The sequence below is a fragment of the Protopterus annectens genome, chromosome 2.part1, assembly GCF_019279795.1.
Source record: "Protopterus annectens isolate FY-2018-M chromosome 2.part1, PAN1.0, whole genome shotgun sequence".
NCBI classification, from domain to species: domain Eukaryota; kingdom Metazoa; phylum Chordata; order Ceratodontiformes; family Protopteridae; genus Protopterus; species Protopterus annectens.
Window position 1 is genome coordinate 559,811,262 of NC_056729.1, and position 12,534 is coordinate 559,823,795.

The 12,534-nt window shown below is 43.0% G+C and overlaps 1 protein-coding gene across 1 annotated transcript in view; it reads right to left on the reverse strand.

The window, feature by feature from the left end:
* POLR1A (RNA polymerase I subunit A) overlaps positions 1 to 12,534 on the reverse strand; it is a 2,269,619-nt gene that overhangs the window by 1,734,450 nt on the left and 522,635 nt on the right. The window contains exon 7 of the mRNA XM_044062330.1: positions 10,516 to 10,602. Within this exon, the coding sequence (XP_043918265.1) occupies positions 10,516 to 10,602 (87 nt within the window). The remainder of the gene's footprint in view (positions 1 to 10,515; positions 10,603 to 12,534) is intronic.

Below are 12,534 nucleotides of genomic sequence, written 5' to 3' on the forward strand. Positions count from 1 at the left end.
CTCCTACCTACTAACATATCTACTTGTGAGAGATGCACATACATAACCAAACTGGAAGCCACGCTCACTCAAACCAAAACTGGGCAAGCCAGTCAAGAGGAGAAGGTAAACACACATTCCACACCTCATAGAACACATTGCTTACTGATCACACACCACTTCATCTCTCACATAGTAACACAAAACACACCCACTTTCGTGAAGGTTATCAATAAAAATCTGCCCAAACAGCACAGACCTCTGAGGCAAAAATGCAAGCAACCATATCAGCCAAACACAACCCCCGTGACACATAGCCCACATAAACGGTGTGGCACTCAACATAAGCCCCTACGGCAAAACAGTCTACCCAATACACTAATCATTGGTGACTCTATAGTAAGGCACACTGACGTCCCACTCACTAGATTCAATAAGGAGAAAGTTACGGTCAGCTGCCTGTCGGGTGCCAGGATCTGCCATACAACACATGCACTTGGGTCTCTCCACAATAAGTACAAATATGACTGGGTCATTGTCCATGTTGTTGTGAATGACCTAAGACGTACCTCCCTGGACTACATGAAAACAGAGATGGAGGAGCTCTCAGATCTTGTAGCCCAGGCAGGTATGACCCTAGCCCTGAGTAGCATACTACCATTGCCTAGAATAATACCACAGTACAAGCAGAAAATGACTGACTTCAGCAATTGGCTAAGTTCCTGGTGTCATTCAAAGGGGATCCAGTATCTGTCTGCCTGGGATGACATGATTGTCAGACCTCGATGCTTTGCCAGAGATGGTCTGCATCTGTCACCCCTGGGATTCCAGATACTGGCTAAAGCTCTTGCCACCCCTATAGTGCCTTTTTTAGGCAATGCCCTGAAGACTAGACTAGATTACTACCAAAACAACTACAAACAAACGCAACCTAAAGGTAATGCTACTCAATGCTAGAAAAGCCTAAATCTCAAAATGCACTCGCTAGACTCGCTCCTAAAACTGGAGAACATCGACCTCTGTGCAGTAACAGAGACCTGGTTCAAGGCTCCAGAGAGCACCCCAGTGCTACCAGGCTATACAGCATATCACACCTTCCGACCCCCAAACCTGAACCGAAGCCCCACAGGAGGTGGCAGCCCCACAGGAGGTGGCGCATCCATCTTCATAAAGGACATGCACATGTCCAGACTGGTGGACCAACATAATGCAGCGATACTACAGGTACAACTAACACTGGATAAAATGACAATCCAGATTGTAGCCTGCTATAGATCCCCCACAATGTCCCAAGACTCCCACTCCGCATTCCTGAACACTCTGGAAAGCATTAAGGTTCAATCTAATACCCTTATACTGGAAGACTTTAACTACCCCTCCATTAGCTGGGAAAATTACTCCTGCTCCAACTCCTTCGCCCAACGTTTTCTGGAATTCATTAACTCCGACACCCCAGATCAACTCATTCTCACCCCAGATCAACTCATTCTCACCCCCACCAGAGGCAGAAACATTCTCGATCTGGTCATCACACACATGGGAGACCACTGCTCCACACCAATGATCAACTCCTCCCTGGTCAGATCTGACCATAAAAGTTAATCACAGTCGATATCCAAATCCCACCCACACCCCCCCCCCTCATGAAGGAAACCACCGTGATAAACTTTTCTAAAGCTAATTTTGTGCTTTTGAAGACAGAAGTGGCAAACTTCATATCACCCATACAAACAGGGGGAAGGATGTATGGCCGTGGAATCACACATCAAGGCACTGTATGAGCATTTATACAAGTGCATGGATCAGGCCATACCTAACAGAACCAAGGTCATGTCCTCCAAAAAAAGGAAGCCAAGGTCATGTCCTCCAAAAAAAGGATGCCAATCTGGTGGGCCCCCTGTCATTAAACTCTACAACAAAAGAAAAACTGCTGCAGAAAAGGGCAAAATCCAAAGACTGGAAAAATTCCCTTGTAAGTCTCAGCAAAAAACTGAGATCTCTCATCAAAGCTAGTTATGAAAACAAAATTGCAACAGATGCTAAAGATAACCACAAGACATTCTTTAGTTATGTCAAGAACTGCATAACAACATGCAAGTGTGTTCTGAACTACTGCACAATGTCACCACTTATACTGAACCAACAGATATTGCCAACATCTTGGCAGACAGCTTTAGTGCTAACTTTACCCTCCCCTCACCCCCAAAAAGGCCCATCCCAATACCCAAGGAATGCCAAATCCCTATTATCACGACTGCTCAGGTAGAAGCCGCACTGTTCAAAGCCAAAAATACAGCTTCCATGGGACCTGACAACACATACTTGGCTACGTGCTACACGAATTATAAAGGGAAATGGCACCTCACCTGAGTGCCCTGTTCAACCACAACCTCACTTGAGGCTTTGTCCCCACTGAATGGCGCACTGCTACAGTCATTCCTCTCCACAAAGAGGGAGCGATTACTGACCCAGGTAACTACTGCCCCATCAGCCTGACAAGCCTGATCTGTATGGCCATGGAGCGCATCATTATAGACCTCATAAATAAGGATATTTGGAACCTTCAAACCCTGGATCCCTCACAGTCTGGGTTTGTGAAGGGCAAATCACTAGGATATTCTAAGTGGTACAAGACCTTAGACTCCACTGCAAGTTTTCATGTTTTTATCTTAACTCTAACCTTCTCCCCTTTCACTGCATCTCCTAAACTCTTCTAGCCCACTCTAGCTGTAACACCTCCTTTTCTAATCTCTCTCTCTAGCTTCTCATACTTCACTCTTGCCCAACACTCCAGGTCTTTCTCCCTTCCTACTTACCCCTCTGTAAACCTCCTTTCACTGATTGACTCCGGAACCCCTCTGGACCCTACTCCCCACCCACTAACTCCTCTACCTCCTCTTCTACACAAACTCTATCCTCATCTCCACCACCCCAAAATCCCCCCCTCCTGACTGCCCCCTCTTCTCATTAAATCCCATACCGACATCTACTATAAAGAAACTTCTTCAGAAATTGAAACCATGTACCAATGCTCCTGATAATATCCCTTCTTACTTTCTCAGTATAGCCGCTGAAACTCTTGCCTACCCCATTAGTATTTTAATTAACCGCTCCCTACAAGAATACATAGTTCCCCAAATCTGGAAACAAGCCTTTATTATACCTCTACACAAAGGTGGTAACAATAATAACATTACTAATTTCCGTCCCATAGCCATCCTGTCCCCCATTTCTAAACTCCTAGAAAAATGTGTCCAACTTCATCTCCTTCCTCACCTCCTAGACAACCATCTTATAACTCCCACACAGCACGGTTTCAGACCTAATCATAGCACCATGACAGCCCTCCTCTCCTTCCTTGAGATTGTAAATAAAGCTCGTGACTCTGGAAAAATTGTTTCCACCTTGCTTCTTGACCTCTCCAAAGCCTCCGATACTATCTCACATAGCCTGCTCTTAAACTCTCCAAACTTCACCTATCTTCCTCCTCTTTGAATTGGTTCTCTAGCTACCTATCTAACAGAAGTCAAGCTGTAAAATGGAAAAAAGCTACCTCCTCTTTCCTTAGTACCCCTACAGGAGTTCCTCAAGGCTCCATACTGGGTCCTCTTCTCTTCAATATCTTTATAAACGACTTCCACAAATCAATCCCTTTCTCTAGCATCATCCAATATGCGGATGATTCAACTATCATTTGTTCTGCCTCTTCTATAGCTACACTACAAAAACTTACTCAAGATGCTTCCTCTTCCACAGAGCAATGGATGCTATGTAATCATCTAGCTCTCAATGCTACCAAGACCAAACTAATGTTATTTACTCCTTCTAAAGTCATCCCTCCCGACATGAGTACATTCTCAATTACTACTCAACACAACTCACCTCTTGAAATAGTGTCAGAGACCAAACTACTTGGGGTCCAAATCGATAACCTACTTAAATTTAACTCCCACCTGCAAATAAACATCAAAAACTTGGCATGCTTTATAGACAAAACGCCTACCTCACATCTGCCACTAAAATCACTCTCTCTACTTCCTTCCTTATCCCATCCCTTCTCTATGGCGCCCCACTACTAACTAATCTTCAGTCCTTGTTTAAAAAAACAGCTTACCTCCTGCTATAACAAAATTGCAAAATTCGCCACCAGCCAAAAGTCCTCCACTCACCACTGTTTCTCCCTCCATAAGCTAAAATGGCTAGAACTTCCCAATCAACTAACTTACACTCAACTAACTCTAGCCCATAAGCTTATTCTCAACCCCTCCCTCTGCCTTTAAAATGCACCTACCTAACAGAGTTCTAAGGTCAAATAATCAAAATCTACTAGAAGTACACAAACCTATTCATCCCCCAGGCAAAAACCTTCTTTCCTTCAGCCTCGCTCGCCTCTGGAACACCCTACCCCCACTCATCCGCACCACCTCTAACCACTCTGCCTTCACAAAGTCTCTTTTCCTACATCTAGCATCACAGTGGGAATGCTCTTGCTCCCACCCCACATAACTAACTCTACTTAATTCTCCTTCAATACCATATCCTACTTTCGTAGCTATGATATTTGTTCTCTAGTCAGTATTAATGTTTACATTTATTCTATTACTAGTAGGTTTCTTCTTAATGTATTAACTGTTATGACTGCTATTCTATATTTGATTAGTTCTACTTTTATTCTGTTTACATAATATTAATAACTCTGTACCTAGATTGTTACTGTTAAATGTTGAATATACCTTTTGTTTTGGAGCTTTTGGTAGTTCTGGGGGGAGGCAAACAGGTCTATATCTGGGCTCTCCCATTTGTTTATCAACACGTTGAAAGTCTTTGGTTCCAGTTTCCACTCGTGTGGGTCCATGAGATTTCTGCTTAGTTCATCTGCCAGTGTATTTAGTTTTCCTGGCAGGAAACGAGCCTGCAGAAGCACTTGGTAGCTCAAGGCTGTGTTCCACAGAGCCATGGCTAGTCTGCAGAGGGGGTATGAATGGGTACCCCCCCCTGCTTGTTTATGTACCACATAACAGTGGTGTTGTCCGTCTTTACCATTAATTGTCCTGGAAGAATGTAGTCCTTGAAGGCTGTCAGAACATTCTGTACAGCTAACATTTCTTTTTGATTGATATGCAGATGCATTTGACTTGGGTTCCATTTGCCCTGAATGCACTTTCCTGCCATGTGAGGCCCCCCCATGCATAGTCTGATGCATCTGTTGTTAGGGTTTGGGCGGCAGGGGGTAGAGTGAATGGTAGTCCCTTGTTCTGGTAGCAGGCCTCTGCCCACCAAAGGAACTCTAACTGTAGCCAAGGCATGATAGGAATCATTGCTTCTAGATGCTGAGAATGTTGACACCACAGGCTTTTTAGATACCATTGTAGTTTCCTCATATGCAGTCTTCCATATGGAATTAGTAAAATGCAGAAGGCCATGAACCCAAAGGTTTGCAGTATTTGCCTTGCAGATAGCACGGTTTTTGTGGCCATTAGTTTGAAGTAAGTTGTCGAATTAATTTGTTTCTCTGGTGTGAGGAAAGCCATCTGGGAAGTTGCGTTCAAGCTTGCTCCCAGGAATATAATTTGTTGGCAGGGTACAACATGTGATTTCTTTTCGTTTATGGTGTACCCCAGACAAGTTAGTACCTTCTGTACAAATGCCTGATGATTCAAAAGTATGTCCTGGCTTTCTGCCCGAGTTAGACAATCGTCCAGGTACGGGTATATTTGAATATTTATTTGCCTGCAAACTGCAATGACTGGAGCTAGGCACTTTGGCTTATCTACTGCACCCAGGGTATTCACAAAGGGCAGTGCATAGAACTGATAGTGCATGTAGCCTGCTTTGAAGAGTAGGTATCTTCTGCAAGATTCCCTGACTGGGATGTGCAGGTAGGCTTCCTTTAAATCTAGTGTAGCCAACCAGGCATCCTTACCTAGCATAGGAAGCAACTGGTGAAGAGTTAGCATCTTGAATTTTGGAATAACCAAAAAGGTGTTTAGGATAGAAAGGTCCAGGATAGGATGCCATGAGTTGTCTTTTCTGGGTACCAGGAAAAGTCTTGAGTAAAAACCTTGTCCCTTTTCCTCTTCTGGTACAGTCTGAATAGCCTTTATGCTTAAGAGAGAGAGTACTTGCTTTTGAGCCTCTGCTCACTGATTTGGGGGTAGATCTGGCCAACCATTTGGGATTGGTAACATTTGGAAGTGAAATCTGTATCCTTGGGAAACTATATTTAAAACCCATTTGTCCTGGGTAATGAGTTCCCAGTTTTTTGCCTGCAGAGCAATCTTTCCCCATAAAGGAGCAGTCAGTTGAGAGGTGCTTTGCAGTTTTAAAATTAAGTCATTGAGACAGTTTACCATGGGGGGGGGGGTCTTACTACTCTCTGATTTGGAAGTGGGAGCCCCGCACTGCTTAATCCCATGCATACCCTTGGACTGAAGCCTGGGTGTTCTGCTGGTTCTGGGTTTGGACTGAGAAAGCCTGGAAGAGGCAAGAAAGGACCAATTCTTAGAGGGCCAATGCCTATTAAATCCTGGAGGCTGTACTTGTAGGAAATCTTTAACAGTTTGCATAGATTTAGCTTTTTCCTCCATCTTTTTAAGAACTTCTTCCACTTTGTTGCCAAACAGGCGTTCCTGATTTAAGGGAGCATCCAGCAATTTAGCTTTAACATGATCTGGCAAGGATGGCTCCTTAAGCCAAGCATGCCTTCTAAGTACAGACCCAGTGACAGCAGCCCTGCAAGATGCCTCTAGTGAATCAAAACCACATTGCAAAGTATGTTTTCCAACCTGTTCAGCACAATGCATTAAATCCTGTAAATCCTTATTTTCAGCACAATCAGGAATCAACATCATTTTCTGTTTAAGCAATCCAATAATATGCTGTTGATACTTTAACATATGAAACTGGCAATTTAAGGCCCTAATGGCCAAGGTTGCAGAAGTGCATACCTTCTTACCCCATCTATCCAGCACCCTGGAGTCTCTATCAGAGGGGGTAGGATTTTTGGCAGTAGTAGCCTTAACGCCCTTGGGTCCCTGTGAAATGGTCTCAGGATCCGCAGTACGATTTTAAAAAAGTAACTTGTGAGAGTCAGAAGCCCTGTAATATCCATCAGGTTTTCTGGGAGCAGGAGGTAAAGAGTCAGGGGCCAAACTAGATACCGAAAAGGCATCATCAACAATGTCTAGTACAGGAGGGACAGCTAAAGGCCTGTGTTGGGGCAGGAGTAAGAAATCCCTAAGCCTCTTTTTAGAATCAGAGAAATCCTGGCTTTCCCAATGAAAATGCTCCCTAAGAGTATGCAAGGTTTCACCAAAAGAGAAATCTTCTTGGGTGGGGGTGGTGGGTGGGGGGGCAGAGGCAATAGAGTCCTCTGCATCAGAATCCTCATAGGTAGATAAGAGTAAATCCTGGTCATCAGAGGAAACAGAAATTTCAGAATCCTGGTCAGAAGTATCATACGCAAATTCAGTCCTAGGTCTCTTAGAGGGGGAAGGTTGGCGTCCCCTGTTTAAAGTAATAAGGTCTTCAGCCATTCTTATCATTTATTTTTTAGGCATAGAGGCCTGACCATGCAGTCTGGGCATCGGTTTTCTAGGCATGGTTCGAGTTTTAGGCCTTGAAGAAGAAGATGGCATCGGTTTAATATGCAAGTCAGTAGGCCTGATTACACCCTTAGAAGCCGGTGCCTGCACAGCGGCTCCGAACCCATCCAAGGTAGAGACATCCGCCGGTTCCACAGTTGCAGCATCTCGCGGCATACTGGACTCAGAATGGGTCTCAGTAGAGGCGTGCGAATCTGAAGTAGCGGGTATCAGGGGCTGCAAAAGTGCCTCACTGAGTACCGGCGAACTGGCGACTGACTTAGGAGAAGCGTCAACAGCTTTGGACCTAGGCGGTCTGTCTCTGTCTATTTTTGCATTTTTTTCGGAATGTCGGTAGTCGGATGGCTTACCGAAGACATACCTGGATAATTGAACCAAGTACTAAAATATTTAGAAGCATAAATATACCGATGACGAATAGTTTGTTGCTTAAATAAGGCACAAAACCGACAGCGAGGTACGTCGTGGTCAGGGCTTAGGCAAGGAATACACTACGAATGAAAATCTTTATGAGGTATTTGCTTTCCACAAGAAATACAATTACTGACTTTTACTGACATCGGTTTAAAGCAACAAAAAGTTTCCCCAACTGGGTACTTAGCTTTAGTTGAAGACTTCGGTTCTGAAACTCGAAAACGAAAATTTCAGGCGTCGGCCGATTGGCACTTGCGAATTGCTTCTGCTTCGGGCACCGCATGGCAAGAAAAACTGATGTAATGGGGTCGGCTGCATGCTTAATACCCCTGACTACCTGACATCATGGAAGATGAGACAGCAACCGATGCAGGACCCAAGACTTTGCTAATCAGTCCGACTGAGGGCTACTGCAAGCAGATAGCCCAGATGTGATGACTGCAACAGTGAAACACAAAGAACATCGCTATGGTGCTCAGACCACGCTGTTTCCTCTCAGGTGGCAAACGAGATCTGAATGGAGAAGGGAGACTGGGGGCATTAGGGCTAAGGGGAGGAGCATGGAGTGCGAAGCCATAGCTGGAAAATGAGGCCGTGTCGGATCTAATATAGATCCAAAGACCCACAGGTTAAAGAACAAGTGAAGTGTACTACTTCAGATTATATCCTTTAGCATAGGTATCCTTCATTTTAGATTAGGCAGTGTGCCTGTGTGTGCAGTCATCAATTTGGGCAACTGGTCTTATATGGAAGGGCAAACTTTATTTGCTGAAAATGTACATAGTTTTATGTGCTTGTTCTACGTTAAAAAGGGGGAGTGGTTTCACTGAAGCAAAAAGCCATGAAAAATGTGGTACAAGTTCAAATGGGGATGAGAAGTATCATCTGATTAAAAGATCAACCGGTCAAGCTAATATAAGCCAGATTTTAAAAATGCATATTCAAAAGTAATATGTACAACAGGTGGGACAGACAGCGTTCTATCATAACAACGATTACTAGAAAAAGAAAACCAAATCTAAACTGTAATTGAAGTACTGAATATTATAAAGGAGATGAAAGAATTGGAGGTGGAGATTTCAGAAAAGGGGGGGGGGCAAATTACTTAAAAAATGTAAAACTGGAGCAAATGACAATTATAAAGACAGCATATGTATAATGCATGAAAATGAAATATGATCAGTATTGTCTGTTTTCTTTTCTATTACTGTATCTGCACCTATGTCATTGACTACAATTCAAAACACTTAATAAAAGTGTTAAAAATAAAAGCAATGTTCCAGACGTTGGGCAATCACCTCCTAAAAGAAAATAGAGAGCATGTTCTTGCTTATATAAATGATTATGCAATTTTCATTTTTCTGTGGTGGAAATGCATGATGCACCAGAGAGGAGTTAAGCAGATTAACAAGTGCCATGCTGAGTAATAAGGCAAAAAATGTCAACTAGTAATGGCATAAATTACTTATCTTGGACAATATGTGGACAGTGGCAAACTTTGGACAGAGTGCCAAAGTGGAGCCTATCCAGGCAAGGCCCATACCTAATAAAAAGCATGTAAGGGTTTTCCTTAGACAGCAGGTACTATTAAATGCCTGTCCTTCATTACAGTACCATAACCACTCCTCCCCAAAGGACTTGCCCAAAATAGTCCACATAAAATGATATGGTCACTGGCTTGAAAGCTGCTCAAGGAAGGCTTGAGTGGACTTGCTATACCAGCTAGTCTTGATTATAGCCAGGGATTAAAATGCAGGTAGATTCCTCAAACCACAGACAAGAGTGAAATGTAGCAAAGTCTCTTCAAAGGGAGAAAATACATCCAGCAGTACAAGTCTCCTATGGACTTCAGCCAAGGGAAAAATCAGACAGAGCTGTAGAAAAGGAATGCATATGAACAGTGAGATCTCTCACTATCCTTTAAAGCAGTTAGAGGCGCACTAGTCAAAACTGTAAATTTCTCAGATGAAGTCTGGGATTACAGTCTTACACAATATGACAAATCCAATACCACAGTGGTTTAAGTACTGAACGTGCAGATGGTTTATTAAGTTGGGACTGGGTAGAATTTAAGATGAATTTGTACTCCCAAGATTTGTTTTCAGTGATGTCTCAACAAAACTCCCAGGAGTCAAAGAGGGTGGGGATGTGCCGAAACAAACTATCATTTATTTGTGATGAAATACACAAGGAAAAGTAAAGCAAGCACTTGTTTTTCAGTGAATGACACTGAAAGCTGTGTTAAGCTAAGATATACAATTCTGTTTTTATAAAAACTGGTTGCAAATCGTGCAGCAAACAAAGCACAAACTAAATACAATGTAAACATGTAAATTGACTGACTGAAAAACTGCTTCTTGTTGAAATGCAACAAAAACTGTTGACACTAAAACTAAACCTGCTTTGTCTTAGCAGGACTGCTTATCTGCATTTGACAATGTGTAACTTAAATACTGTGTGCTGCAATTATTCCAGCACAGCATCACAGAAACACATGTGAAACAAAACATTTCAGTACCTTCGTTATTCCACAGCTCTCTGACGTGCTCTCTAGCTACACTAGGTGTCAGGAATCCCCTTTTTCCTGACAATGTTGCATCAATACCTAGAAAAGAAATGAGAACATATCAGAGACCTCATACATTTGACATATTACAAGATATTCTCACAACAAACATGAATCAATAAATTGAGGGAGTAACTAACTGATTTGTATCAAAACTGGTCCACGCACATCTGACTGTGACCCAGGTGACTGATGTTTAATTAGCAGTTACCCAATCTGGCAAAAGAGATGCCAGTCAGGAAGGAGTATGAGTGAAGGGCTGAGACCTGCATTCCTCTTCATGGAGAACTGAGTGTACTTCAGAGAAAACAAAATACCGTAATTTCTCCTTTGGAGACTGGGGAATCCCCACTAAGTGCGTCAGGAAGAAGAGGCAGGCCTGCTTAGAAGAAAAGTACAGTTTTGTACCTACCATAAATGTAGATGTTCGAGGATTCCATTGCTGCAGTCCTGACTATTGGGTATAGTCCGCGTCCAGTCGGCCCGAATACCAGAGTATAAGGCTGACGTCGGTCAGGGCGCATTAGACTGGCGTCAGTACGTCAGGGTACTAATCGCATGACCGGCGTCATATCCTCAGTCTTTTCTTGCCCCAGATGTCAGAAGACCCTAAAAGACAAGTCCCAAAAACCTGCACCAAAACATGTACAATATATACAACAATATATACAAAAATATAAGCATGTAAACTCACCTACACAACCACCCCTAAATACAGAGGGAAGGAGGGAGAATTGGACTGCAGCAATGGAATCCTCGAACATCTACATTTATGGTAGGTACAAAACTGTACTATGTTCTTAGTCTTCCATTGCTGCAGTCCTGACTATTGGGTAGAATCCCAAAGCAGAGGCAAGGGAGGCTGGCAAATCATAAAGAAGTAGGAGCTGACAACATGCCTTGCAAAACAGCTGTGGCAAAACCAGCCCTAGACTTAGAGTAGATAGGAAGGTGATAATGCTTGGAGAAAGTATGCACTGAACTCCAAGTAGCTGCTTCCAAAATATCATAGTTGCCACCCCTTAGAAATGCTGTTGAAGTGGCAGTAGCCCTAGTGGAATGAGGCCTAATCCCAGCTGGAATCTCCTTGCCATGATGGGAATAACAAAATGCAATGCAAAAGCCAATCCACCTAGAAATAGTTTGTTTTGACACAGGCTTGCCCTGTGAACTCAAAGCAAAAGAAACAAACAACTGCTGAGACTGCCTAAAATCCTTAGTCCTGCTTAAATAATAACGCAATTGCCTGTGTACATCTAAAGTGTGCAAAATCTTTTCCCCTTTATTTTGAGGGTCTGCAAAAACGTAGGCAAATGAATAGTTTGGTTTAAAGCCACACTAGAAACCACCTTAGGCATAAAAGAAGGATTAGTGCGTAATGATACCCTATCCTTATGGAAAATCAAAAGGGCTCTACTGCCATAAGGGCCTGCAACTCAGACACCCTTCTTGCAGAAGTAATAGCCAACAGAAAAGCAGTCTTCCATGACAAGTATTTCAATTCAGCAGTAGCTGCAGGCTCAAAAGGTTGTAGAGTAAGTTTTTCCAACACAAAATTGAGATCCCAAGCAGGAGTAGGAGCTCGTCATTGGGGTCTTATATTCTTTGCCCCTCTAAGAAACTGCTTGAACAAAGGATGCGAAAACAAAGGTGGGTCACAATCATAGTGAGCTGAAATTGCTGCAGCATGAATCTTAATGGAAGAGAAGGACAAACCTTTGTCCAATAATTCAGTAAGATATTGAAGAGCCACACTCAAATTAGGCTCAGAAATCTCCAAATTCTTTGCTGTACTCCAAAATAAAAATCTCTTCCATTTTTCTGCGTACACTCTCCTTGTACTAGGTCTTCTAGCTTCCATAATCACATTTAAAACTTGTTGAGGAAGTTGAGACCTGCTGTGTTTCAACACAGAATATGCCAGGCTGTTAGATGAAGAGAGTGAAGCTTGACATTGAGCAGATGACCGTC